This window comes from Petromyzon marinus, chromosome 85 (assembly GCF_048934315.1).
Source record: "Petromyzon marinus isolate PM22_M1 ecotype Great Lakes invasive population chromosome 85, UKy_Petmar_22M1.pri1.0, whole genome shotgun sequence".
In the NCBI taxonomy this organism is placed as follows: Eukaryota; Metazoa; Chordata; class Hyperoartia; order Petromyzontiformes; family Petromyzontidae; genus Petromyzon; species Petromyzon marinus.
The window spans coordinates 614,817-639,788 of record NC_133750.1 but is presented as its reverse complement, the minus strand read 5'-3'; the positions used below and the strand labels follow the sequence as shown (position 1 = coordinate 639,788).

At 52.1% G+C, this 24,972-nt stretch overlaps 3 protein-coding genes across 5 annotated transcripts in view; 1 reads left to right on the top strand and 2 right to left on the bottom strand.

Annotated features, from left to right (window-relative positions):
* The window catches only part of LOC116957741 (uncharacterized), a 32,568-nt gene extending 25,664 nt beyond the window's left edge, over window positions 1-6,904 (top strand). The window contains exon 4 of the mRNA XM_076057943.1: window positions 2,619-6,904. Within this exon, the coding sequence (XP_075914058.1) occupies window positions 2,619-4,355 (1,737 nt within the window). The 3' untranslated portion in view covers window positions 4,356-6,904. The remainder of the gene's footprint in view (window positions 1-2,618) is intronic.
* The window catches only part of LOC116957743 (uncharacterized), a 192,890-nt gene that overhangs the window by 146,234 nt on the left and 21,684 nt on the right, over window positions 1-24,972 (bottom strand). The gene's annotated exons all lie outside the window — the stretch shown is intronic.
* Window positions 10,046-13,797, bottom strand: LOC142907907 (uncharacterized). The gene is made up of 2 exons (XM_076057832.1): window positions 11,309-13,797; window positions 10,046-10,941 (listed from the first exon to the last, which is right to left on the bottom strand). Exon 1 carries the CDS (start codon window positions 13,772-13,774, stop codon window positions 12,635-12,637), a length of 1,140 nt encoding a protein of 379 aa, XP_075913947.1. The 5' UTR covers window positions 13,775-13,797; the 3' UTR covers window positions 10,046-10,941; window positions 11,309-12,634.

Genomic DNA, 24,972 nt, shown 5'->3' with positions numbered 1-24,972 from the left:
CATCAGCCAGTCATCTCAGTCATCTCAGTCAGTCGACCCGTGGCACCTGCTGGGTCTGCCCCGTGACCTCCTGCCAGCGGGCGTTCGACACTTCACGTGGCCTCAAGGTGCACATAGCCTGGCACAAGCGTCGTGGTGACGTCACCGCCACTTAGTGGCGAATGGCGGTTGTTGTTGTGGCTGTTGTAGTGGTTGTAGTGGTTATTGTAGTTGTTGTGGTTGTTGTGACTTGTTGTGGTTGTTGTAGTAGTTATTGTGGCTGTTGTAGTGGTAGTTGTGGCTGTTGTAGTGGGTGTGGTGGTTGTTGTTGTAGTGGGTGTGATGGTTGTTGTTGTAGTGGGTGCGATGGTGGTTGTTTACCCAGCTGAAGCTTCGCTTCATCTTCCTTTTCTAGGAATATCGATTAAGTGGCAGCAACTGGGGATTGCCGTTCAGGTTGTAACAGCGACGCGCTAGGGGCTATCCATTTTTATTAACGTGTTTAAGCAAACAGATAGTCCACCGCCGGCTGCATTTATTATTATTATCGAGGCTTCACCCCCACCCCCCCCCGTTTCCTATCCGTACATTGTCAGTAGAACCCCCCATACGCATTTGGGTTAACCCCCCTCCCAACTCCATGCGCACGTGCTAAATGGATGGCCCGCTACAGCGTGGGGCCATGCAGGGCTGCTCTGCCATTCTTCACTGATGGGGATTCTCTCTCTCTCCGTGTCATATGTCCTCAGCCTAGCTCATTGCTTCAGCTCACTGGGGGGACGACACTCGGCCGAGTCCTTCGATACGTTCCCCGTCCCTTTTGCTGTGTCGTCGTTCTACACCGGTCCGTCTGTAAATCATCCGTCCGGGTTGCCACGCGATGCTGTGGGCGAGTCTTCAATACGCGACTTGGATTTACGTGATACAGCTGCTTTTGCCTTGATTGCTTTTTTTTTGCTTAATTATTTCTCTCCCTTTGTAACGATATCGATTGAGGAGCGCGCACAGCTGTGGATGCGGTGTCTTAGGTGTAACGTACGTCAGTGTTTGATGTCTGCCCTGCTGCTACATTTACTTTTGATAAATGTTCCTCGTTCACTTTGAGGCCTGCTGCCTGTCCTCGTCACTGTACCTCATCGGTGAGATCCTCACTTTCAGGAATCCTTGCTCAATCTGCGAATATTTTACAGGGACTCCTGCAACTTGAGTCATTTGCAGGCAGCTACATTTTCAGCACTGCGATGCTCGTTCAACTACTTGGGTGGGAGGGGGGGTTGCATATTTTTTAATTAGAGGAAACCCTTGGAAAACAGGTGCAGAATATGCAAACTCTACGCAGAAAGGTTCAGTCAGAGGAATAATTTTCCTGTAAAGCCCACAGAGCTAAGAAGGTATTTGTCAAGGGCCACTCGGCCGACAGACAACATGAAAGCATTCCACAATTACACCCACTCACCTACTCAACCACTCACCCATTCACTTACCCAGCTACTCACCCACCTACCCACACCCACTCACCTATTCATCCATCCATTCACCCACTCACTGACTCGTCCACCACTCACCCATCGAACTACCCACTCACTCACCCACCCACACTCACTGGCACATTCACTCTCACCCACTCACAACAAAGATCAAATATTCCCCGTATAGCTTAAATAAACTGTCGGGGCAGGTGCTGTAAGCGGGCACCTATGAAGGCCGTCACGGCACACGAGGGGATTTGTGGCAGCACCACGCCCGACCACCTTTGTATCCCCAGTGGTGATGTTTGCAGTCATTTGAGGCCGATTCCCTCTAGGGGAGGCCCGTTCAGATAATCGTCACTGGCGTTTTCCATAAACGGGAATCGAACTCACACACACGCAAATACGTGCTGAACAAAATAGTTCCACGGTTCAATTTTGCAAGTTCGCGTTTTAAATCTATATAAAATTAACATCCATAAAGCTTCTTTTGGGTTTGATCAGGTGAATAGAAATGCGTCGTGAAACCTGCCACCACCGCTTGACAAAGCCAGTTACCAAGGTTTGTCACGTAAACATAACATGCCAATGAGTTACTAGTTCAGCACGCCAGTTGTGTGTTGGAGAGTGAACGCATTACAACATTTACAAGTCGAGTGATGTGACGTTTTAGTGTTGATTAACAACAGCAACAAGCTCCATTGGTCGATAGCCAGAATAGCGAAGAATTCCTTCTGTTTCCGGTCTGAAATAGAGGGCCTATCCGGTGCAAAAGCCAGAGAGGGGTTAATTTAGTCGTGTAACTTATATGGGAACATATTAATCTGAGCATATGCCCGTTCCTATTGTTGTTTGGATTATTTATAGTTAATCATTATGTTAATCTAAGAGTATGCAGAGAATGTGCATTCCATATTATTGACTGCTAACAGTTAATGTACTGCGTGTAAGCGTTAGATGTCTATGTATATTGTGTCTAATGTGTATGTATATCTGCTGGGTGTACTGCACGCGAGTGTGCAATGCGTATGTATATGATGTATGTTGTGTGTAGGTTGTGTGACTAATATTTATGTATCGTGTATATTGCTTGTAGTGTGTGTGTGTGTTTATCTATTCCGTGTAATGTGTGTGTGTGTATATATTTGTTGTGTGTAATGTGCAGGTTGAATGACAAGGAGCAGTGACTCAAGACAGGCAGGTGCTAGAAGACACGAATGCGAGCAGTGTCCATACGACATGAGCCACACTGGACACATGAATCTGCACCAGAAGTCACAAATGGCGAAGGAGCACTTCAAGTGCACTGTATGTGAGAAGGCATTCAGACGGTCATCTCACCTTAATATTCATCAGAGAACACACACAGATGAGAAGCCATTCCAGTGCACTATGTGTGAGAAGGCATTTAGACAGTCAGCAGAACTTCAAAGTCACCAGAGAATACACACAGACGAGAAGCCCTTCAAGTGCACTACTTGTGAGAAGGCATTCAGACGGTCATCTCACCTTAATATTCATCAGAGAACACACACAGATGAGAAGCCATTCCAGTGCACTATGTGTGAGAAGGCATTTAGACAGTCAGCAGAACTTCAAAGTCACCAGAGAATACACACAGACGAGAAGCCCTTCAAGTGCACTACTTGTGAGAAGGGATTTAGATGGTCATCACAACTTAAAACTCACCAGAGAACACACACAGGCGAGAAGCCGTTCAAGTGCACTGTGTGTGGAAAGGGATTTGCAGATTCAAGAAATGTTTTGCAACATCAGAGAACACACTCGTGCGATAAACCTTTCAAGTGCACTTTGTGTGAGAAGGCATTTAAACGCTCATCACGACTTCAAATTCACCAGAAAACACACACAGGCGAGAAGCCCTTCAAGTGCACTGTTTGTGGTAAAGCGTTTACACGGTCAGGATCTCTTAAACATCACCAGAGAACGCACACAGGCGAGAAGCCCTTCAAGTGCACTGTTTGTGGTAAAGCGTTTACACGGTCAGGATCTCTTAAACATCACCAGAGAACGCACACAGGCGAGAAGCCCTTCAAGTGCACTGTGTGTGGTAAAGCGTTTACACGGTCAGGATCTCTTAAACATCACCAGAGAACACACACAGGTGAGAAACCCTTCAAGTGCACTGTGTGTGGTAAAGCATTTACACAGTCAGGATGTCTTGCCATTCACCAGAGACAACACACAGGCGAGAAGCCCTTCAGTTGCACTGTTTGTGGTAAAGCGTTTACACGATCAGTATTTCTTAATGTGCATCAGATACAACACACGGGCGAGAAGCCCTTCAAGTGCACTATGTGTGGTAAAGCATTTACACACTCAAGATCTCTTAACATTCACCAGAGAACACACACAGGCGAGAAGCCCTTCAACTGCACTGTGTGTGGTAAAGCATTTACACAGTCAGGATCTCGTAACGTTCACCAGAGAAAACACACAGGCAAGAAGCCCTTCAAGTGGACTGTGTGTGGGAAGGCACATGCAAGGTCAGACGACCAAAATAGACATGAGAAGATCTATGTGGAGACGGAGGTAGAATCGAGAAGTGAAAGTGCTGCATTGGGTCCATCTTGCATGCAACAAGAAGCAGAAGACGACCCCAGTTTAGCAACGTGGCCAGCAGTGAAGGTGGAACGTAAAGAAGTGAAGATGGAATGTGAAGAGGTGAAGGTGGACTGTGCAGAGGTGATGGTGGACTATAAAGAAGTGAAAGTGGAATGTGAAGAAGTGAACGTAAAATATGAAGATGACTCATCTCAAGGACCCGACCTCCAGGTGGATGGAGCAAGCGTGAAGCTTGAGGCAAATTCAGACTCTGAGGGAGGGCCAGGCGACCCCCAGGAGTTTGTGGATGTGGAGGTGTGGGTGGAGTTTTTGGGGGTGTGATCGTTTAGTGGTCAGCACGCAGCTCTACGAGCCTGGCAACCCGAGTTTGATTCCCGTTCACGGTTTACATCGGTGACAATGATCTGAATCGGTCCTGGGCCTCCCCAAGGTCAACTCGGCCTCAAATGAGTACCTGGGGTGGTGCCTAAACAACACTGGGTAGATCAAGGCAAGTCGAGCGTAGCGCTAGCCACCCACTCCCTCGCATGCCATCGTCATGATCATGCAGTGCGTCCCCAAGGACGATGACCTCTTACATCGGGAGTCGGTAATCTTTCGTCATTTCACGTGGTTCTTCTGTTTGATTCCTGTGAGTTTGCTTTTGACTAGCAAGACCTGTGATTGAACGACACACCTTTCCACATAGGTCACATGCACAGTGGGCTGAGGGTAACTCCTGAGATTCAGATGCACTGGTCGATACTGTAACCACTTCTAACCCGCATCTCCTGGCTTAGCGTTTCTCCGTGTCATTAACATGTCTCTCAAGCAATTGAGTAGCTTCAGCCAAGGCTGTGCGCCATTGCTCTCTGTTTTTGGCGAGATTTTCCCTTGAATCTACCGAAATTCCCCATCTCAAATTTGAGTGAAATACATCCTTGAAGTGGCAGGTACTGACCTCCTCTACTTCGGGAATCCTTTTGCAATTTAGTGTAGAGCTATTGTTTCGGGAGGCTTTTTTCCTCCCATTCTGAGAGTGTCCAGCCCAGCGAAGTTGGGAAACGGTGACCATAGTTGACACAGCGGCCATTCCAGTTCAGGCAAGGTCTGCCGGATGTTGTAAATGGCGATGGTAAGGAGTCCAATTTTCAGAACTATGAAGGAGAGCTACTCCTTTAAACACTGCACTTTATGCACATGGTGATGCCTGGCTTGTCCCATAGATGCTCTCTAAGGCGACCGAAAGCAGACGAGGCTCAGCTTATTCCAATTTTAATCTCTTGGTCCAGATTACCATCGCTTGTCACTGTACTTCCCAGATATGTGAACTTGGTGATTGAGTTAAGTTGGTGTTGGACAATGTGGATCCTTGCTCCAGCTTCACTGATCCCAGAAGCCGGTTGATGCATTTCCTCAGTTTTCTTGAGGACCACAGTGAGACCAAATTATCTGGCTGAATTGGAAATGTAGCTGTCTGGCCCACTTCAGTGTTTTCAACCAAGGCACAGTCATCTGCATACTAAAGTTCACGTACTATGATCTCCCTGATGTGGAATTGTCATGCGTAACCATGGCACGTTATGAAGCCCAGAAACTGTGCGGGACTGGATAGCCACTACTACTTTCAGATCCTTCATAGCCTCATCAAGCATAGTGGCAAAGAACAGGCTGAAAGCGTTGGAGCTAGAACACAGCCTTGCTTCACTCCATTTGAAATAAATGCATCTGATATGTCTAAGGGAGTGCTAACACTTACAGCATACCATCATGGGACTATCTTGATTATTCCAAGGATTCTGGGTGGACACCCAAACTTTAGCCGTAGTTTTCATAGTCCCTTTCTCCCTACGGTGGCAAAGTCCAGATCAACCAAGGTCACGTGCAGTGGCTACTGATGTTCAATGCACTTCTCTTGTAGTTGTCCGAGTGTAAAAATCATGTTGGTTGTGTCTCGACCTTCCCTAAAACCACCTTTGCTTTATGGGATAATTTTGTTCGTGATGGCTTCATTGATTCTGTTAAGAATGAGCTTGGCTAAACATTTACGTGGGTTGAAAGAAGAGAAATGTCCATGTAATTGTTACAGTTGGCCCTATTTCCCTTTTTAAAGATGGTACTAAAACTGCATCCTTCAGGTCCTGTCGTAGGACTCCACATTTCCAGAACTCTCTGAATAAGTGCCATAATTCTTCAACGAGAATATCTCCAGCAGCTTGTAAGTATGTCTGCAGGAATCCCGTCCGCTCCTGGGGCTTTACCAGATTTGAGTTGTCGGATTGCTAGTTTAACCTCATCAAGTGTGGGGTCACTGTCAAGTTCTTGCAGAATCTAAGGTGGGGTTACTTTATCTCGTGCTTGCTCTGTGGTTGTACCAGACTGGTTCAATAAACCTTGCAAGTGTTCTCTCCATTTCATAAACAGGTCCCTGCAGGGTGGGCTGGAATTTTTCAAGTCTCTGCGCTGTCTATTGCTGATTTTACACCCCAACAGCACGAGGTTTCACTTCGTTAAAGTATTGAAAGGGGACGGACGGACAGACACATTAATCTATTGCAGGCTGGTACACTCATTTCATAAACAGGTCCCTGCAGGGTGGGCTGGTAGGAACATTGGAATTTTTCAAGTCTCTGCGCTGTCTATTGCTGCTTTTACACCCCAACAGCACGAGATTTCACTTCGTTAAAGTATTGAAAGGGGACGGACGGACGGACACATTAATCTATTGCAGGCTGGTACACTCAGTTTACAACTTCGTTCCTACCAGTATAAGTTCCCCAATCTCAGTGATCAGGCATTGGGCCATGTTTTATTTCAAGTGGGGTTTCTGTACAAGTAACTGCGCCATAGACTTTCTTGAATTGCACAATACAACTGTTTATACTGCTATGCATCTGTGTCATTTTGTATTTCAGCTGCTTAATTGTGCCACCATTTAATTTCAATTTATCTTAGCTTCTTCTGGAGGGTGGACCATATTGTATAATATGCAGTTTCCTACTTTGGGATTGAGGGCCTCGAAGTAGGGTGTTAGGAGCTGAAGCTATTGCATATAGAAGCTCCTGGATCTGTGGGTCATTCTCATCAAACTAGTCCTTGTGTCTTCGACTTGAAATTCAAAGGACGTTTGATGAGACGTTATAGACGGTGTCCTTGAAACTAGTCAAACGTAGCGCAATATCTTTGCGTTCGTAGGCAAGGTTTCTCAGAGATTGGCCAAGATTCTATTGAAAGGAGAGCTAGAACTATTCTGCGTTAAGTTTGATTATGTTGAGTTTATTTGGAATTGGTGCAGTCTTACACTTTGGAGTATAAATGTAGTGGTCGACTTCACACGGACAACTTCTTCTCGTCTCCGACACCACTTTTATTACAAACTCTCCACATTTAACGCCTGTGACTTCATCATTTCTCTGCTCGCCGCGCTCCACTTGCCCCGCTCGCTCTGCTCCCTTCCCTGTCTCTCGCTGTCTCTCCTCGTTGTCTCCGTCTCTGTGTCTCTCCGTCGCTCGCTGTCTCTGTCTCTCTCCATCACTCGCTGTCTCTGTCTCTCTCCATCACTCGCTGTCTCTCTCCATCGCTCGCTGTCTCTCTCCGTCGCTCGCTGTCTCTCTCCGTCGCTCGCTGTCTCTGTCTCTCTCCGTCGCTCGTGGTCTCTGTCTCTCTCCATCGCTCGCTGTCTCTCTCCGTCGCTGTCTCTCCATCGCTGTCTCTCTCCATCACTCGCTGTCTGTCTCTCTCTGTCTCTGTCTCTCTCCGTCGCTCGCTGTCTCTGTCTCACTCTTGTCTCCGTCGCTCGCTGTCTCTCTCCGTCGCTCGCTGTCTCTCTCCGTCGCTCGCTGTCTCTCTCCGTCGCTCGCTGTCTCTCTCTGTCGCTCGCTGTCTCTGTCTCTCTCCATCGCTCGCTGTCTCTCTCCGTCGCTCGCTGTCTCTGTCTCACTCTTGTCTCCGTCGCTCGCTGTCTCTCTCCGTCGCTCGCTGTCTCTCTCTGTCGCTCGCTGTCTCTCTCCGTCGCTCGCTGTCTCTCTCTGTCGCTGTCTCTCTCCGTCGCTCGCTGTCTCTCTCTGTCTCTGTCTCTCTCTGTCGCTGTCTCTCTCCGTCGCTCGCTGTCTCTCTCCATCGCTCGCTGTCTCTCTCCATCGCTCGCTGTCTCTCTCCGTCGCTCGCTGTCTCTCTCCGTCGCTCGCTGTCTCTGTCTCTCTCCGTCGCTCGCTGTCTCTCTCCGTCGCTCGCTGTCTCTCTCCGTCGCTCGCTGTCTCTCTCCGTCGCTCGCTGTCTCTCTCCGTCGCTCGCTGTCTCTCTCCGTCGCTCGCTGTCTCTCTCCGTCGCTCGCTGTCTCTCTCCGTCGCTCGCTGTCTCTCTCCATCGCTCGCTGTCTCTCTCTGTCGCTCGCTGTCTCTGTCTCTCTCCGTCGCTCGCTGTCTCTCTCCGTCGCTCGCTGTCTCTCTCCGTCGCTCGCTGTCTCTCTCCGTCGCTCGCTGTCTCTCTCCGTCGCTCGCTGTCTCTCTCCGTCGCTCGCTGTCTCTCTCCGTCGCTCGCTGTCTCTCTCCGTCGCTCGCTGTCTCTGTCGCTGTCTCACTCTTGTCTCCGTCTCACTCTGTATTTCGCTCTCGTTCTGTCTCTGCCTCGCTCTATCTCTATCCCACTCCGTATCTCTGTCTCACGCTGTATCTCGCTCTGTCTCACTGTCTCTGTCCCACTCTGTATCTCTGTCTCGCTCTGTCTCCATCTCGTCTCTATCTCTCCTTGCCTCTGTCTTGTCTCTATCTCTCTCTCTGTCTCTCCTTGTCTCTCGTTCCACTGCTAGCCTGTTCTGTCTCTCACGTCTTCTCTCCGTCTCTCCTCCCGAGCTGCTCCGTTACAGTCCCAGCGACAACAACAACAACAACAGCAACTCCGCTCTCTCGTCCCCAGAACATATCCCCGTTCTCATCAACTACCAATGAATTAAGCGGCGTTCTCACGACGCCTCGTGCCTCTCGCACCAGTCGCTATCAACCGGCGGCGCCACTCTGCCCCTGACAACAACACCCGGCCAATCACCGCCATGCATCCCATAACCATCTTAATTGGGGCCGTCTCACTTTTGCCGTTCCACGTTGCCGCACCTGTCCGGCCCGACACGGCCCCATAACTCGCGCGTCTTTACAATCCACCCTGCATGCGCGTGTTAATCCGCTACACATATATATGAAGGTTTACCTTTGACCTTACAAGACGCTGGTCTGTGTCACCAATTGCACCCCATATTACTCGTGTGATGTCGATGTCTTTTGAATCACTCATGTCGAGTAATGATATAATCCATCAAGCCCCAATGTTTTGACCTCGGGTGCATCCAGATTGCTTTGAGATGGTGAGGAAGCTGATAGAAATGATTTGATGAGAGGCTATGCATTGAGCACAGTCCCAGAAGAAGTTGACCATTGCTATTAAACTTGCAAGCATTCCAATGAAACCAGGCCAGGTGAAGCAATTGGCGGGACCCCGGGGTACCATCACTGCCCCGCGGTGGAAAAAAAACGCGTAGCGACACGAGTCTTCAATGCTAAATGCTATGCTAATTCATAGGAATAGGTTTTACCCTTTTAACTGGCACAAAAACTGACACCTTTATTCAAGGCATCATGTTTGCAATAACCACAACACAAGCAGTCAAAATGCAAACAAAAAGAGACAACTCTGATAATAATATGCATTATTATTATCAGAGTTATTATCAGAGTTGTCTTTTTTGTTTGCATTTTGACTGCTTGTGTTGTGGTTATTGCAAACATGATGCCTTGAATAAAGGTGTCAGTTTTTGTGCCAGTTAAAAGGGTAAAACCTATTCCTATATCTTGTTACTGGCAAAGGAGGTCTCATAATGTACTATGCTAATTCCTTTGTCAAGGGGTACCTCTGCGGATGTGTATACTTTAACTTAGCCATTTCAATGAGCCATTTCAATGCTAAATTCTATGCTAATTCCTTTGTCAAGGCGCTTGGTCTTTTTCTTCTCACACAGCTTAAAGGTCGCGATCTAAGCTTGTGGCTTCTTCCACTCCAACGCTAATTCCTTTGTCAAGGGGTACCTCTGCGGATGTGTATACTTTAACTTAGCCATTTCAATGAGCCATTTCAATGCTAAATTCTATGCTAATTCCTTTGTCAAGGCGCTTGGTCTTTTTCTTCTCACACAGCTTAAAGGTCGCGATCTGAGCTTGTGGCTTCTTCCACTCCAGCGCTGTCCTCCAGACAGTCTCGTCCCTTCACCTGACGAAGGCCGCTTGTGTTGTGGCCGAAACGTCGTGAGATTTTTTGTTATTTTATTTTCTACCTACGTGACTTTACCCAATAGAACCAAAGAGTATGGACGCGAGTCTTGTTGCCTTACCCACAACAAAGCTAGTGGTCGATCGGTTGGTCTCGTCGAGAGCTACTCGGGGACACTGAGTTTCGTAAAAAGTTGAAAAATTACACAAACACAGTTTAACACGTAGAAGGCTTTCGCGACCAATATTATTCATAATAAAGGTTTTTGGGTTAGATCGCGTTTATTTATAAACGTGTCGTAACCCTCCACCACCCGACACGGCCAATCAGCAAAAAAAAAAGTGTCACGTTGACAAAAGACAAAAATAATTCACTACTTTAGCCCACCGGTGTGTTGTTGAAGAGTGAATCCACAACATTTACAGTTTGAGTAGTACGACGTTACACGAACACGTTAAATTCACCGCCTGGAGGGGGGGGGGGGCGTGGCGTGGCGTGGCTCGCCTTGGCAAAGAAGCCGAGGATCGACGGCTGACCGGAGGGCCTCGTCGGTGGGGGTGGCGCCCGTCGTGTCGATCGCCGCCTGCTGCTGCTGCTGCTGCTGCCGGCGTTTGTCGGCACGAGTCTGGGGCGGGCGGCGCGCGTTGCTGTCGGGGTCACGTGGTGGGGCGGCCTGAACAGCAACAACAACAACAATAATTATTATTATTATTGACCAGATTTTTGCGGGACCCCCCGGGGCCCCGCAAAAATGATTCGGGTGTCAATGGTCGGTCCCTAACCCTGGAATTGAAGTCGCCTAGCAAGAGGATCTTGTCATTCCTGTGAACGGAGGATTATTCGTGATAGGACGTTTCCTTTATCGTTTCAGGTTATTTGAGGCTTGAGCACAAGGCCAGACAACTATGATGTGTCTATTGGCCTTAAGAGGGAGGCGCAGCACAACGCGTGTATCTGAATTCCACTCAGGAAGCGATGGCAACGTTCCGGCAAGGAATCTTCAAGGCAAATCTGACGCCTGCAGTTCGTTTCTTACTTACCTCCGGGTCTTCCTGGCCAGAAGGTGGCATTCTGCCAGGTATTCCGTGACCTGTACTTCCCCAGAATAATATGTCTAAGAGAGAGAGAGAGAGTGAGGCAGGGAGGGAGAGAGAGCACCAATGTCTATGCCATAGCGATTGAGCCCCCGTTAGATAAGTGCAAGGGGGCTTTCGTTTCGGTCTGGAGCAAACCTCTCGATCAATTAGGGTGCACACATTCCAAGTTCCATCTTCTTTGGTTCCTTCGGTAAAGTCACCACCACGTAGAATGAGAATAAAATAATAAATTGATAAAATAAAATAACACAATAATATTCTCACGACGTTTCGGCCACAACACAAGCGGCCTTCATCAGGTGAAGGGACGAGACTGTCTGGTAGGACAGCGCTGGAGTGTTGTCCTCCAGACAGTCTCGTTCCTTCACCTGATGAAGGCCGGTTGTGTTGTGGCCGAAACGTCGTGAGAATTTTATTGTTATTTTACAGCGCTGGAGTGTTGCCCTCCAGACAGTCTCGTCCCTTCACCTGATGAAGGTCGCTTGTGTTGTGGCCGAAACGTCGTGAGAATATTATTGTGCTATTTTATTTTATCAATTTATTATTTTATTCTCATTCTACGTGGTGGTGACTTTACCGAAAGAACCCAAAAGAAGATGAATCCTTGCAGTCACGAAAGCTTTCAATCGAAATTCCAAGTTCCAATTACAAATTAATTTCTCTGTTTTCACTTTTGCTTTTCATCACTACATTGGTTACCCGCCAGCCACGCCGAGCTGGCCAGGTACGATTTGAAGTGAACATTTAAGCTACCTTTTGTAGGTTGCATCCCCGGATCGGGGTGGGCAGTGCCTCCAAAAATACGGCTGTCCAGTCACTTTGGACGCTGCCCTGCAGGTCAATAACTAATGCAGATACTGCACGACCCATCTTCCCAAGCTGCCTGTATGTGAATTTCTTTCTACAGCTTGCAGCACATCAGGCCCGCTGCTTGGCTCCTTATCCCTCGCTCCAGGACTTTAGTTGAAGGCTGGTGGAAAGACATTGTCACCATATACATTCAAGGCATGCATGCGCATTATCTTGATTTGTATATGAGGTACTGAATTCGCCGATCGTGACCGCTTGACCATTCACGGTTGACGGCGAGATTCCTGGAGACAAGGCGATGACGCGGCTGGCGCCGCGAAAGAACACGCAGTGCCGTCTTGTCTCCAATCTTGTCTCTCTGCCTTGTCTCTCTGTCTTGTCTCTCTGCCTTGTCTCTGTCTTGTCTCCAATCTTGCCTCTCTCTGGTCTCCTTGTCTCTCTGCATTGTCTCTGTCTTGTCTACAATCTTGTCTCTCTCCTTGTCTCTCTCCCTTGTCCCTGCCTTGTCTCCAATCTTGCCTCTGTCTTGTCTCCGTCTTGTCTCCAATCTTGCCTCTCCCTTGTCTCTCCCCTTGTCTCTCTGAATTCTCTCTGCCTTGTCTCCAATCTTGCCTCTGCCTTGTCTCTCTCCTTGTCTCTCTGCCTTGCCTTGTCTCTCTGCCTTGCCTTGTATCTCTGCCTTGTCTCTGTCTTGTCTCCAATCTTGCCTCTCCCTTGTCTCTCCCCTTGTCTCTCTGCATTGTCTCTGTGTTGTCTCCAATCTTGCCTCTGCCTTGTCTCTCTCCTTGTCTCTCTGCATTGTCTGTCTTGTCTCCAATCTTGCCTCTCCCTTGTGTCTCTCCTTGTCTCTCTGCCTTGTCTCTGTCTTGTCTCCAATCTTGCCTCTCCCTTGTCTCTCTCTTGTCTCTGCCTTGTCTCGCTGTCTTGTCTCTGTCTTGTCTCCAATATTGCCTCTGCCTTGTCTCTCCGTCTTGTCTCCCCGTCTTGTCTCCAATCTTGCCTCTCTGCCTTGTCTCTCCTTGTCTCTCTGCATTGTCTGTCTTGTCTCCAATCTTGCTTCTCCCTTGTCTCTCTCCCTTGCCCCCGTCTTGTCTCCAATCTTGCCTCTCCCTTGTCTCCGTCTTGTCTCCGTCTTGTCTCCAATCTTGCCTCTGCCTTGTCTCCTTGTCTCTCTGCATTGTCTCTGTCTTGTCTCCAATCTTGCCTCTCCCTTATCTCTCCGTCTTGTCTCCAATCTTGCCTCTCTGCCTTGTCTCTCTGCCTTGTCTCTCTGCCTTGCCTTGTATCTGTCTTGTCTCCAATCTTGCCTCTCCCTTGTCTCTCCCTTTGTCTCTCTGCATTGTCTCTGTCTTGTCTCCAATCTTGCCTCTGCCTTGTCTCCTTGTCTCTCTGCATTGTCTCTGTCTTGTCTCCAATCTTGCCTCTCCCTTGTGTCTCTCCTTGTCTCTCTGCCTTGTCTCTGTCTTGTCTCCAATCTTGCCTCTCCCTTGTCTCTCTGTCTTGTCTCTGCCTTGTCTCGCTGTCTTGTCTCCAATCTTGCCTCTCCCTTATCTCTCCGTCTTGTCTCCAATCTTGCCTCTCTGCCTTGTCTCTCTGCATTGTCTGTCTTGTCTCCAATCTTGCCTCTCTGTCTTGTCTCTGCCTTGTCTCGCTGTCTTGTCTCTGTCTTGTCTCCAATCTTGCCTCTCCTTTGTCTCTCTCCTTTGTCCCCGTCTTGTCTCCACTCTTGCCTCTCCCTTGTCTTTCTCCTTGTCTCTCTGCATTGTCTCTGTCTTGTCTCCAATCTTGCTTCTCCCTTGTCTCTCTCCCTTGCCCCCATCTTGTCTCCAATCTTGCCTCTGCCTTGTCTCTATGCCTTGTCTCCAATCTTGCCTCTCGCTTGTCTCTTGTCTTGTCTCCAATCTTGCCTCTGTCTTGTCTCTCTGCATTGTCTCCGTCTTGTCTCCAATCTTGCCCGCACCACGTGGTGTTGCCCGCACCACGTGATGCGGGCAAGATTGGAGACAAGACGGAGACAAGGGAGAGTCAAGATTGCACAAAAATAGTACGGGCGCCCCACGCTTTTATTTAGTCAGTTACAAGAGCCTATGAAACATAAATAATGCAAAGTACTTGAACAGAAATTTTTTTTTTTATTTTTCAGTACATTTAATAAAAGCTTGTTTAAAAAAAGTGTTTTTTAAAATATATTTTATGTTGTTTGTCCACCAGTTTTATTGTTTTAATTAAACGCATCGTAGTGTTGACGCTTATCCTTGCTCTGTGTTCTGTTGTATATGTAGGTTATGAAAATTTGATGAAAATGTAAATTAAATGAAATTTGCAGAATCTATTCGAAATTGTGTTAATTGGTGTAATTATGCACATAAGTTATGCTAATTCGCGAGATAATCGTATTGATTTATGCGAGTGGGCGTGGTTATGATAATGCGGGTCGTGATAATTAGGTCCAGCCTCGGTGACGAAGGTTGGTTATTAATTGGAATAACGCAATTAATCGTATGCAGTTCTGTAGGTGTTGTGAGCATGAATGAGAGAGAGTCACTCGGCTCTGTTAATTCCGTATTATCAATAAGGATACAATTATCTTCGATTTAACGTTTATTGATTAGGTGATGGATTATGGATTAGTGTGCTTATGATAGGTCCCCAAGATTCAGATCTCATTCGCAGAACAATTCGATGCAGAATCACGGAAAGAATCACACACAACTCTTCTGCTTTAATCAATTTTAGTTTCTAGCTAAACTTCATTTTTTGGATAATATGAGAACTTTTGATTTAAAGCTTTCGTGACTGCAGTAATTCATATTCTTAGTTTTTTCGGTAAAGTCACGTTGAAGGGAAACAACAAAATAATAAAATATATATAAACAATAAAAATATAATTTTATATTTTAAAAAATATAATATAAAAAATAAAATATTATATTTTTATTGTTATATATATTTTATTATTTTGTTGTTTCCCTTCAACGTGACTTTACCGAAAAAACTAAGAATATGAGAACTCTCAACCTCGGAATCAACACAGCATTAACATGGCACACATCACGATTGCGTTGTTTCACTTCGATAACGGCACCTGTGGTTAATTCCCGACGCGTAACGCAATTGATCGGTTGTTTAGAGAGAGATTAAACATGCATAAATATTCTATCAAACCTTCACTCTATTATATGCAAATTCGCATACTTGAATTGCTACACGACACGGCATTCGATCATTGATCATATGCGACCCTTAATGCAATTTCTTGTCACGTTGTTAACAGTAGGACGATTGATTATTATGCAACGCAATGACAGCAGTATTTTTCGTTATGAATTGATTTTTTAATGCACCACCTTGGAGTGGCAACCCTTCTTGATTATCCCGGCATACGTATCGTGTGTCTTCTTTATCACCGGTTCAATTCTTTGCGTAAAGCAGACGCCGAGGTTAGCATCTCGTGTGTCCAAAATGTGTCTCCTGTGTGTTGCGGCGCGGTGGGGGAGTGAGGGGGAGAGTGTGGGGGGGGGGGAGGGGGGGGGCATACGAACAGCTCGCCACAGTTTCTGCCCACCGCTGGCTGGATGAGTCAGCGCGACGCTCGCCGTCGTCGCGCCGATGATGGGTGTCGAGTGCGGGGCCGCTGCCTTCTCGGCGCTGCTGCTGGTGGCGCTGATGGCGAACTGTAGCACGTGCTGGTGGTGGCGCTGGTGGTGCTGATGGCGAGCTGTAGCACGCTGGTGGTGGCGCTGGTGGTGCTGGTGGCGAGCTGTAGCACACGCTGGTGGTGCTGATGGCGAACTGTAGCACGCGCTGGTGGTGCTGATGGCAAGCTGTAGCACGTGCTGGTGGTGCTGATGGCGAACTGTAGCACGCTGGTGGTGCTGGTGGCGAGCTGTAGCACACGCTGGTGGTGCTGATGGCGAACTGTAGCACGCTGGTGGTGGCGCTGGTGGTGCTGATGGCGAGCTGTAGCACGCGCTGGTGGCGCTGATGGCGAACTGTAGCACACGCTGGTGGTGCTGATGGCGAGCTGTAGCACGTGCTGGTGGTGCTGGTGGCGAACTGTAGCACGCTGGTGGTGCTGATGGCAAGCTGTAGCACGTGCTGGTGGTGCTGATGGCGAACTGTAGCACGCGCTGGTGGTGCTGGTGGTGCTGGTGCGCGTTGTTCTCCTTGAAGATGCGCGAACGCGCCCGTGCTGGTTCTCTGACAAGCATCTTCTTTGGTTCTTTCGGTAAAGTCACGTAGAATGAGAATAAAATAATAAATTGATAAAATAAAATAACACAATTCTACGTGGTGACTTTACCGAAAGAACCAAAGAAGATGAATCATTGCAGTCACGAAAGCTTTAAATCGAAATTCTCTGACAGCAGTTTCTCTCCACTGCTGGCTGAGCCGCTGCACGTTCTTGCTTGGCGTTGCTGGCCGCGCTCTTCCCGCTGCTGTAGTGTCTGACGCTGCGCTCGCGGGCGACAGGTCGAGTTTTTCTTTCTGCTGAGTGAGCCGAGTGGCACGCGCCCTCTCTCTCTCTTTGTCGAGGTTGTCGGCGGCTCTCTGACGGCAGGTTTCTCTCCACTGCTGGATGAGCTCAAGTCGCACGCGCTTGAGTCGCTGGTTTGCTGAAGTTGTTGGCGGCTGGCCAAGCTTTTCCGCTGCTGGATGGCTGCTGCACACTCTTTTTCCTGTTCGTTGGCAGCCGCCGTTGACTCTTCTGTTTGTTGGCGCAGGACGCTCTGCTTTTCCGCTCCTGGATGGCTGACACTTGATGTGGGAGTAAAGTTCTTTGTTCAAAGCCCCGGGACTCACTTTCGTCGATACACCGCGACTCGGCGAGCCTCGCTACTCAAGCGAGGCTCGCTACTCAAGCGAGCCTCGCTACTCAAGCGAGCCTCGCTACTCAAGCGAGCCTCGCTACTCAAGCGAGGCTCGCTACTCAAGCGAGCCTCGCTACTCAAGCGAGGCTCGCTGCTCAAGCGAGGCTCACTGCTCAAGCGAGCCTCGCTACTCAAGCGAGGCTCGCTACTCAAGCGAGGCTCGCTACTCAAGCGAGGCTCGCTACTCAAGCGAGCCTCGCTACTCAAGCGAGGCTCGCTACTCAAGCGAGGCTCGCTACTCAAGCGAGCCTCGCTACTCAAGCGAGCCTCGCTACTCAAGCGAGGCTCGCTACTCAAGCGAGGCTCGCTACTCAAGCGAGGCTCGCTACTCAAGCGAGGCTCGCTACTCAAGCGAGGCTCGCTACTCAAGCGAGCCTCGCTACTCAAGCGAGGCTCGCTACTCAAGCGAGGCTCGCTACTCAAGCGAGGCTCGCTACTCAAGCGAGGCTCGCTACTCAAGCGAGGCTCGCTACTCAAGCGAGGCTCGCTACTCAAGCGAGGCTCGCTACTCAAGCGAGCCTCGCTACTCAAGCGAGGCTCGCTACTCAAGCGAGGCTCGCTACTCAAGCGAGGCTCGCTTGAGTAGCGAGCCTCGCTACTCAAGCGAGGCTCGCTACTCAAGCGAGGCTCGCTACTCAAGCGAGGCTCGCTACTCAAGCGAGCCTCGCTACTCAAGCGAGCCTCGCCACTCAAGCGAGGCTCGCTACTCAAGCGAGCCTCGCTACTCAAGCGAGGCTCGCTACTCAAGCGAGCCTCGCTACTCAAGCGAGGCTCGCTACTCAAGCGAGCCTCGCTACTCAAGCGAGCCTCGCTACTCAAGCGAGCCTCGCTACTCAAGCGAGCCTCGCTGCTCAAGCGAGGCTCGCTGCTCAAGCGAGGCTCGCTACTCAAGCGAGGCTCGCTACTCAAGCGAGGCTCGCGCTCCTTGGAGCCAGCCGCTCGCTGCGACTGCTCGGGTCTCGTCGACGTCCGGGATCGCTGATCTCTGTCGACTGAAACTTTTTGAAAGGCGTTATATTCAAAAATAATTACACTCTGCGCAGTGAAAGGGAGGGGAGGGGGGGGGGCGTGGTCTGTGTGTGTGTGTGTTCATGTGTGTGTTCATGTGTGTTCGTGTGTGTGTGTGTGTTCATGTGTGTGTGTGTGTTCGTGTGTGTGTGTGTGTTCGTGTGTGTGTGTGTGTTCATGTGTGTGTGTGTGTTGTGGGGAGCGGTAGTGTAGCGGTTAGCGCTACGCTGCGCTATGAACCTGGCGACCCGGGTTCGATTCCCGCTCACGGCCAACACCAGTGACGATTATCTGAACCGGCCCTGGGCCTCCCCTAGGTCGACTCAGCCTCAAATGAGTACCTGGTGCGGTGTGTAAATATCGCCACTAGGGAGACAAAGGCGGTCGGGCGTGGTGCTGGCCACCCACCCCCTCGTGTACCGTTCCGGCCTTCATAGGTGCTCGCTAACAGCACTTGCCCCTACAGTCTGTTGAGGCTATACGGGGGATCTTTGTTTATCTTTGTTTGTGTGTGTTCATGTGTGTGTGTGTGTTCATGTGTGTGTGTGTGTGTTCATGTGTGTGTGTGTGTGTTCATGTGTGTGTGTGTGTTCGTGTGTGTGTGTGTGTTCATGTGTGTGTGTGTGTGTGTTCGTGTGTCTGTGTTCATGTGTGTGTGTGTGTTCGTGTGTCTGTGTTTTACAATTCTGGACGGCAGGAGCGGGCGACCCTTCCCTTGACTGGTTTATTACTTTGAGAGACGTCCTTTGCCAGTAACAAGATATAGTTATAGGTTTTACCCTTGTTTGCATTTTGACTGCTTGTGTTGTGGTCATTGCAAACATGATGCCTTGAATAAAGGTGTCAGTTTTTGTGCCAGTTAAAAGGGTAAAACCTATTACTATGGCTTATTACTGTTTATTGCTCATCTCCTGGATTGTTTTGGTTTAATGACCCTGTTACGATGGGCATCTGGTTTTCGTGTGTGGCTGGCTTATGTGTTATATTAATTATTTGTTTTTGCTACTTAAAAAAATGATATATATGTTGTGTTGTAAATGACGACACGAAGGCAGACGTTGTCGGGGCTGACGCCAACAGTTTATTAAGGGCTGTCGCCTAGCTTTTGGGGAAGGGCTAACACAAGACTTGGGTAAGCTAAGTCTCACCACGGGGAAAGGGTACTGGGAATCCCCCTTGCCTGGAGCTCGTTGTCCCCTACCCTGGGTCCCCACTTCCCTATCGCTCACGAACCCGGCTCCTGGCGAAGACCCCCTCTACGTCACCGGCCCCCCCCCCCCTCAAATACCCCGAGGGGACGTGACGTCACTCCTCCCGAGGCGAGTGTGACATTCCGTCATCCCTCTACTCCTCAACATCACCCACCCCCCCGCCCCGTGAAAAAAAACTCAACTACTCTGTGAGCGGTGCCCCCGCCCCCCCCCACTCCCCTTTCGGGAAGCCACGATAACACCACGAACGCAACACAACGAATGCAACCCCCTCCCCCCTCCCCCCCCCCCCCCGAACGTAGAAGCTTGACCGGCTGCTAGAAACCGAACATTAGGGCACGCCGGCACAAGCCAAAGTCCGGGAATAGAGGCCACCCGGAACGGCAAAGTGGCGGTAAGGGCGGGAGGGAAGAGGGCGGCACCTCCGCCCTTCAGCGTATGCGCCTGCCCCCGCGAGCGCGTGCCCGCCGCGGCCCAGATGGACCCTGGCCAGGACAAGGCGGTGCAGCCGGCGCCTTCACCGTCGGCCCCCTGCCCCCCCACCGCGGCGTCCGTTACCGTAACCGGCGGCATCAACGGCGGCAGCTCTGGGGACACACGGGAGGGCGAGGCGACAGTGACATCCCCCCCCCCCCCCCTCCGGCCCCCCAGGACCCGGCCCGTCGGGGCGCATCCACCGCCGGCCGCCCCCGGAATTGTGGATAAATCGGGGAAGGCGGGCGGCGTCACCAGCCGCTTGAGCCGCGCTGGGTGCACGGTCCAGTGACGCCGGCCTCGACAGGGCCCTGCCATGGCCGATGTAGTTTAGGGGACGTGCCTACCGGCACCTGAGGGCAGTGCAGCCACGCCAAACTGGCCCTTTTTCCACGGCAACCCAAAGGCCTGATGTTTAGGCAAGCGCTCCGTGGCCGCCTGCCGACTGGCCGGATTTTCTAAAGCTGCCTGCCGCGCTTCGCACGGCCGATCCAGCGCGATTTTTCATCGGAAGGGGAACGGACGACCCCTTCTTGACTGTGCCGAGGTCCAGTTGAACGAGCACCGGGGGCTCGGGCTCCCTCCCGTACATAAGGAAAAAGGGGGAGAACCCCCGCCGAGGCATGAGGAGCCAGTCTGTACGTGGCCAACACCCTCAGGATGAACAGGTCCCAGTCCGATTGGGACGAGTTCACGTGATGACACAACATGGACGTGAGCGTGCGGTTCAATCGTTCTACCATCCTGTCGGGACTGGGGATGGTAGGGCGAGGTGCGGACTTTCTTCGTCCCAAGGAGGTCACAGACCTCAAGGAGGTCACAGACCTCCTTGAGTAACCGGGAAGAAAAATTCCGCCCCTGATCAGTTAAGAGCTGTTCTGGTGCCCCCTCATCGAGAACATACCCCTGAACGAATGCCTCCGTGATGGACGAGGCCGATTGGTCCACCAGGGGCCACGCCATGGGCCAACGTGTGAGGTATTCCACCCCCACCAAGAGGTATTTGTGTCCCCGTTGGGATGTCGGGAATGGTCCCAAAATATCAAGTGCCACGAGCTCATTCACACGGGAAACCCGGATGGACTGCAGCGAGGCCCGATCCTGACCCACTGGGGCCTTCCTCCGCGCACAGCCGTGGCAACCCTTCAAAATCAGCGCCACATCATCCTCCACGCCGGGCCAATAGCAGTCCCGTTTAAGGGTCAAGAGGGTCTTGTGGTAGCCGAGGTGCATAAGCTTCTCGTGAACGGCTCGGGTAAATTTACCTCGTAAGCCAATGGGCACCACCACACAATATCGTTCCAATTGAGCACCCCAACGCACGAGGAGTCCGTCATGCATGGCGACCACCGGGCCAGCCGACGGAGCCGAGCCCCGGGCCCTTAGACCCGAACCCGGCGTCGCAGCCGCAGCAGAGAGGAATCCTCCATCTGCATCTGGGACCATACCTCCCGGGGGAGTCCCAGACCAAAATCCCCAGGCAACGCCCCACCCGGAGAGGGCGCCGCGTCGGGCGATGCGACCAACTGGGCCGCGGTATCCACTGGGGCCTTACAGCGGCTGGAACCCAGGGCGCAGGCGCACACCCGCCCACGGGGAGGGGCGCCTGGAAAGGCCGTCCGCATTCCCATGCAGAGTCCCCTTCCTGTGGATGACATCGAAGGGGCAACTCCTGGAGAACCTCGAGCCAGCGTGACAGCTGACCCGAGGGCTGGTCAATTCGGAGGGAATATTGCAGGGCTGCATGGTCGGTCCGGACGGTAAACCGGCGACCGTACAGATATGGCCCGTACAATTGGACGAAGAAAACAATGGCCAGCAGCTCCCTCCTGGTCACACGGTACCGCTGCTCAGTGGGGGACAAAACGCGGCTACCGTAGGCCACCACCCGCTCTGCCCCATCGACAACCTGAGCCAGGACGGCCCCAATGCCCGTGTCACTGGCGTCGGTGTCGAGGAGGAACGGCCGGGAGAAATCCGGGTACCCCAAGGGCGGCGCATCTGACAAGGCCGTGCGAAGCGCCGCAAAAGCGGCCTCCTCCTCCTCCTTCCCCCAGCGAAAATTTCTGTCCCTTGGCAGAGAGTGCATGTAGTGACTTCGCAATAGTCGCAAAATCGCGGACGAACCGGCGATAGTACGATGCGAAGCCCACAAAGCTACGCACCTCAGCGACAGATGTGGGAGTCGGCCACGTCCGGACACAAGCAGTCTTCTCTGGATCCGTGGCCACACCTGACGCGCTAACAATGTGGCCCAAATACTTCACCGATGGTTGCAGCAGGTGGCATTTCCGAGGTTTGAATTTTAAGCCCGCAGCGCGCAATTTGGCGAACACCGCCTCCAACCGCTGCAAGTGTTCGTCAAACGTACGTCCGAAAGCGATAACGTCGTCCAAGTAAATCAAACAAGACTCCCGCTGCAGCCCCGCCAAGACCAATTCCATGAGGCGCTGAAAGGTGGCCGGGGCCGAATGAAGACCCATAGGGAGCCGATTGAATTGGAACAGCCCCTGGGGTGTGCGGAACGCGGTCTTTGGCCTGGACGCCTCATCCAATGGTAACTGCCAAAAGCCCGCAAAGCAAATCGAGGGTCGAAAAGAACCGTGCACCCGAGAGGGCGTCGAGGGAATCGTCCATGCGAGGCAAGGGATGTGCATCGGCCACTGAAATCTTTACTCTTTGGTTCTATTCGGTAAAGTCACGTAGGTAAATAATAGAACAACAATAATCACGACGTTTCGGCCACAACACAAGCGGCCTTAATCAGGTGAAGGGACGAGACTGTCTGGAGGACAGCGCTGGAGTGGAAGAAGCCACGCTTAGATCACGACATTTAAGCTTGTGATGGCGGCATCTTTTGAAGAAGGTCAGCGTCTCGATGAGCTGTGACTTCTTGTCCCGTTGTCTGTTAAAAGCTCTAACAGATAGGTGAAAGCCCTCCCCGTAGAGGTTATCAATTCTAGATTTAAAGCTTTCGTGACTGCAAGGATCCATACTCTTTGGTTCTATTCGGTAAAGTCGCGTAGGTAAATAATAAAACAACACCTACGTGACTTTACCGAATAGAACCAAAGAGTATGGATCCTTGCAGTCACGAAAGCTTTAAATCACTGAAATCTTGTTCAATTTATGGAAGTCGACGCAGGAGCGGAGACTCCCGTCCCGTTTCTTGACTAGCACGATGGGGGCTCCCCAAGGGCTGGTGGAAGGAGAGATAATGTCCGCCGCCAACATGTGATCAACTGCGGAGCGGACATTATCCCATTCCGCTGGGCTAAAGCGGTGTGAGTTCAGTCGAATAGGGGCCGCCGAGTCGCCCGTGTCGATATGATGTTCCAGGAGAGTGGTACGGCCCAAATTCGAATTTGCCCTGGCTGAACACATCGGCGAATATCTGACGATGAGATCGCGGAGGAGCCGCTGGCGCTCCTGGGAGGGCAACGAGGCGTTCTCAATGCACAACGCATCGATCCAAGATGCGTCGGGCCCCCCCCCCACGGACAGTACTCCCGCCACCACCCCTCCCGGCGGCTCAAGGATGCCGGGAGGAGGGCCTGGGGTGGCATGCGCCAACCACGGCGCCAACAGCGACGGCGATCGGCGCGGGCCCCCGGATTTAGGACCTGCAAAGAAAAGTCCCTGGACCCGCAGCCACGGCTGTGAAAGCGCCCACCAGCCCGTCGAATCTCGCAAAATAATTGGAAGGAGACAGGAGGACGCCTGCATCCGGGGACTCCCAACGTCAATGGCCTGCGCAGCCTGAGGGGGAGCTGGATCCGCGACTCGGGTGGAACCGTCACGGATTTCGTGGTCATAGCCCATACACTGGCGGCCAGGGGAGCCACGACCGAGGGGGACTGCGGGAAATGCAGCCGGTCCCCCGACGGCATCTCCACACACCCCTGGTCGCCCGGGATCCGAACGGGCATCCTGGCCAAAAAAATTCGGTGCCTAACAAGCACGGCACGGCCAGAGTCCTAGAGACCAACACAGGTCCCCGCAACGCGATATCTCTCCCCCCCCGTCGCCACAGACGCGACGACATGGCCCCAAAATACCGAGGCTACCCCCCCGTTGGCAGCCACGCGCACACACTGTGCGGCAGCGACCGGAAGACGGCCTCGGAGGCAATGGTGGCGGACGCCCCCGTGTCCACCAGGATCCTCGCGTCCACCCCCTGCACGCGCCCCACCACGGCCGAGGACCCGACAGCGGCGAGGTGGCCGCCGCTGTCGGGTCCCTCCGGGCCACGCGATCGTCGGGCGCACCGCCCCCCGCCCCCCCCCAGAGATGGGCCCATGAAGATGAACCCTAACCCTACGAGATGCCTGAGGTGGAGAGAGCGGCCGTGCGATGGAAGCGTTGCGACTTGCCTGCTGCCCGGGAGGCTCCGCTGCTGGGGGGACGCCCGCAAGGAGGAGAGGCCTTGGAGGAGGCCCCGGGCTCGTTGTTGCACCCGCTCTCAAAGTGGCCCACCTGGCCACAACGAGAGCAGGTGGCCCGCCCCCGGGCCTGAATATTTTGCGCGACGGCCAGCGAAGTGGCCTTGGCCCCTGCCCCGATGGACGTAACAAATCCCCGAGCTCCCCTGCGAGGACCGGCAGCCTCTCCAGGACCAGGGAGTCCAGCGCGGTCCCTTCCGAGCCAATGCAAGGAGGGAGCAGCGGAACGCAAGAGGCGATTCCCCCTCCCTCCCTCCCTGCGGCGCGCGGTGAACTTGAGGGGCGCTTCGTCGGGCGGCTCGAACACCTCGGCCATCCGCTGGTAGGCCGACTGCAGCGTCGCCTTCCTCCGCCGGTGGGATGTTCAGAAAGGTGTGCGGGTGCCCGAGCGTCCAAGCATGTGGGGGCAGTGCGAGCAGCTCCTCCTCTTCCGGGCCAGCGCACGGACCGACGGGCCGCATCAAACCTGGCCTGGAAATCCAGCCGGTCACCCCCCCCTTCGTGGACACGAACGGCGCCACAGGGGTGCAGCCGACCCCGAACCCACCGGCCGGGACTCGCCCAAACAGCAGCGATCGCCGTGCCGCCCCCGCGGCCGTGCCCGCACCCGCACCTCGGGCAGCCCCAGCAGGCGGTGAGCTGCGCTACCGACTGCTGGCGCAGCTCCAGCTTGGGCAGCTAAGCCCCGCCACACGTCGGCTGGCGGCGCCCGCAGCTCCCCCCCCAGCCGCCGGCCTCCCCCCCCCCCCCCCGGCTCCAGCCGGGCCACCTCCACGGGGCGCGTATCCTGG

Coding starts and splice junctions, on each gene's coding strand:
- LOC142907907 (XM_076057832.1), bottom strand. CDS start 13,774: ATGCAGAGAGACAAGGCAGAGAGGCAAGATTGGAGACAAGACGGAGAG.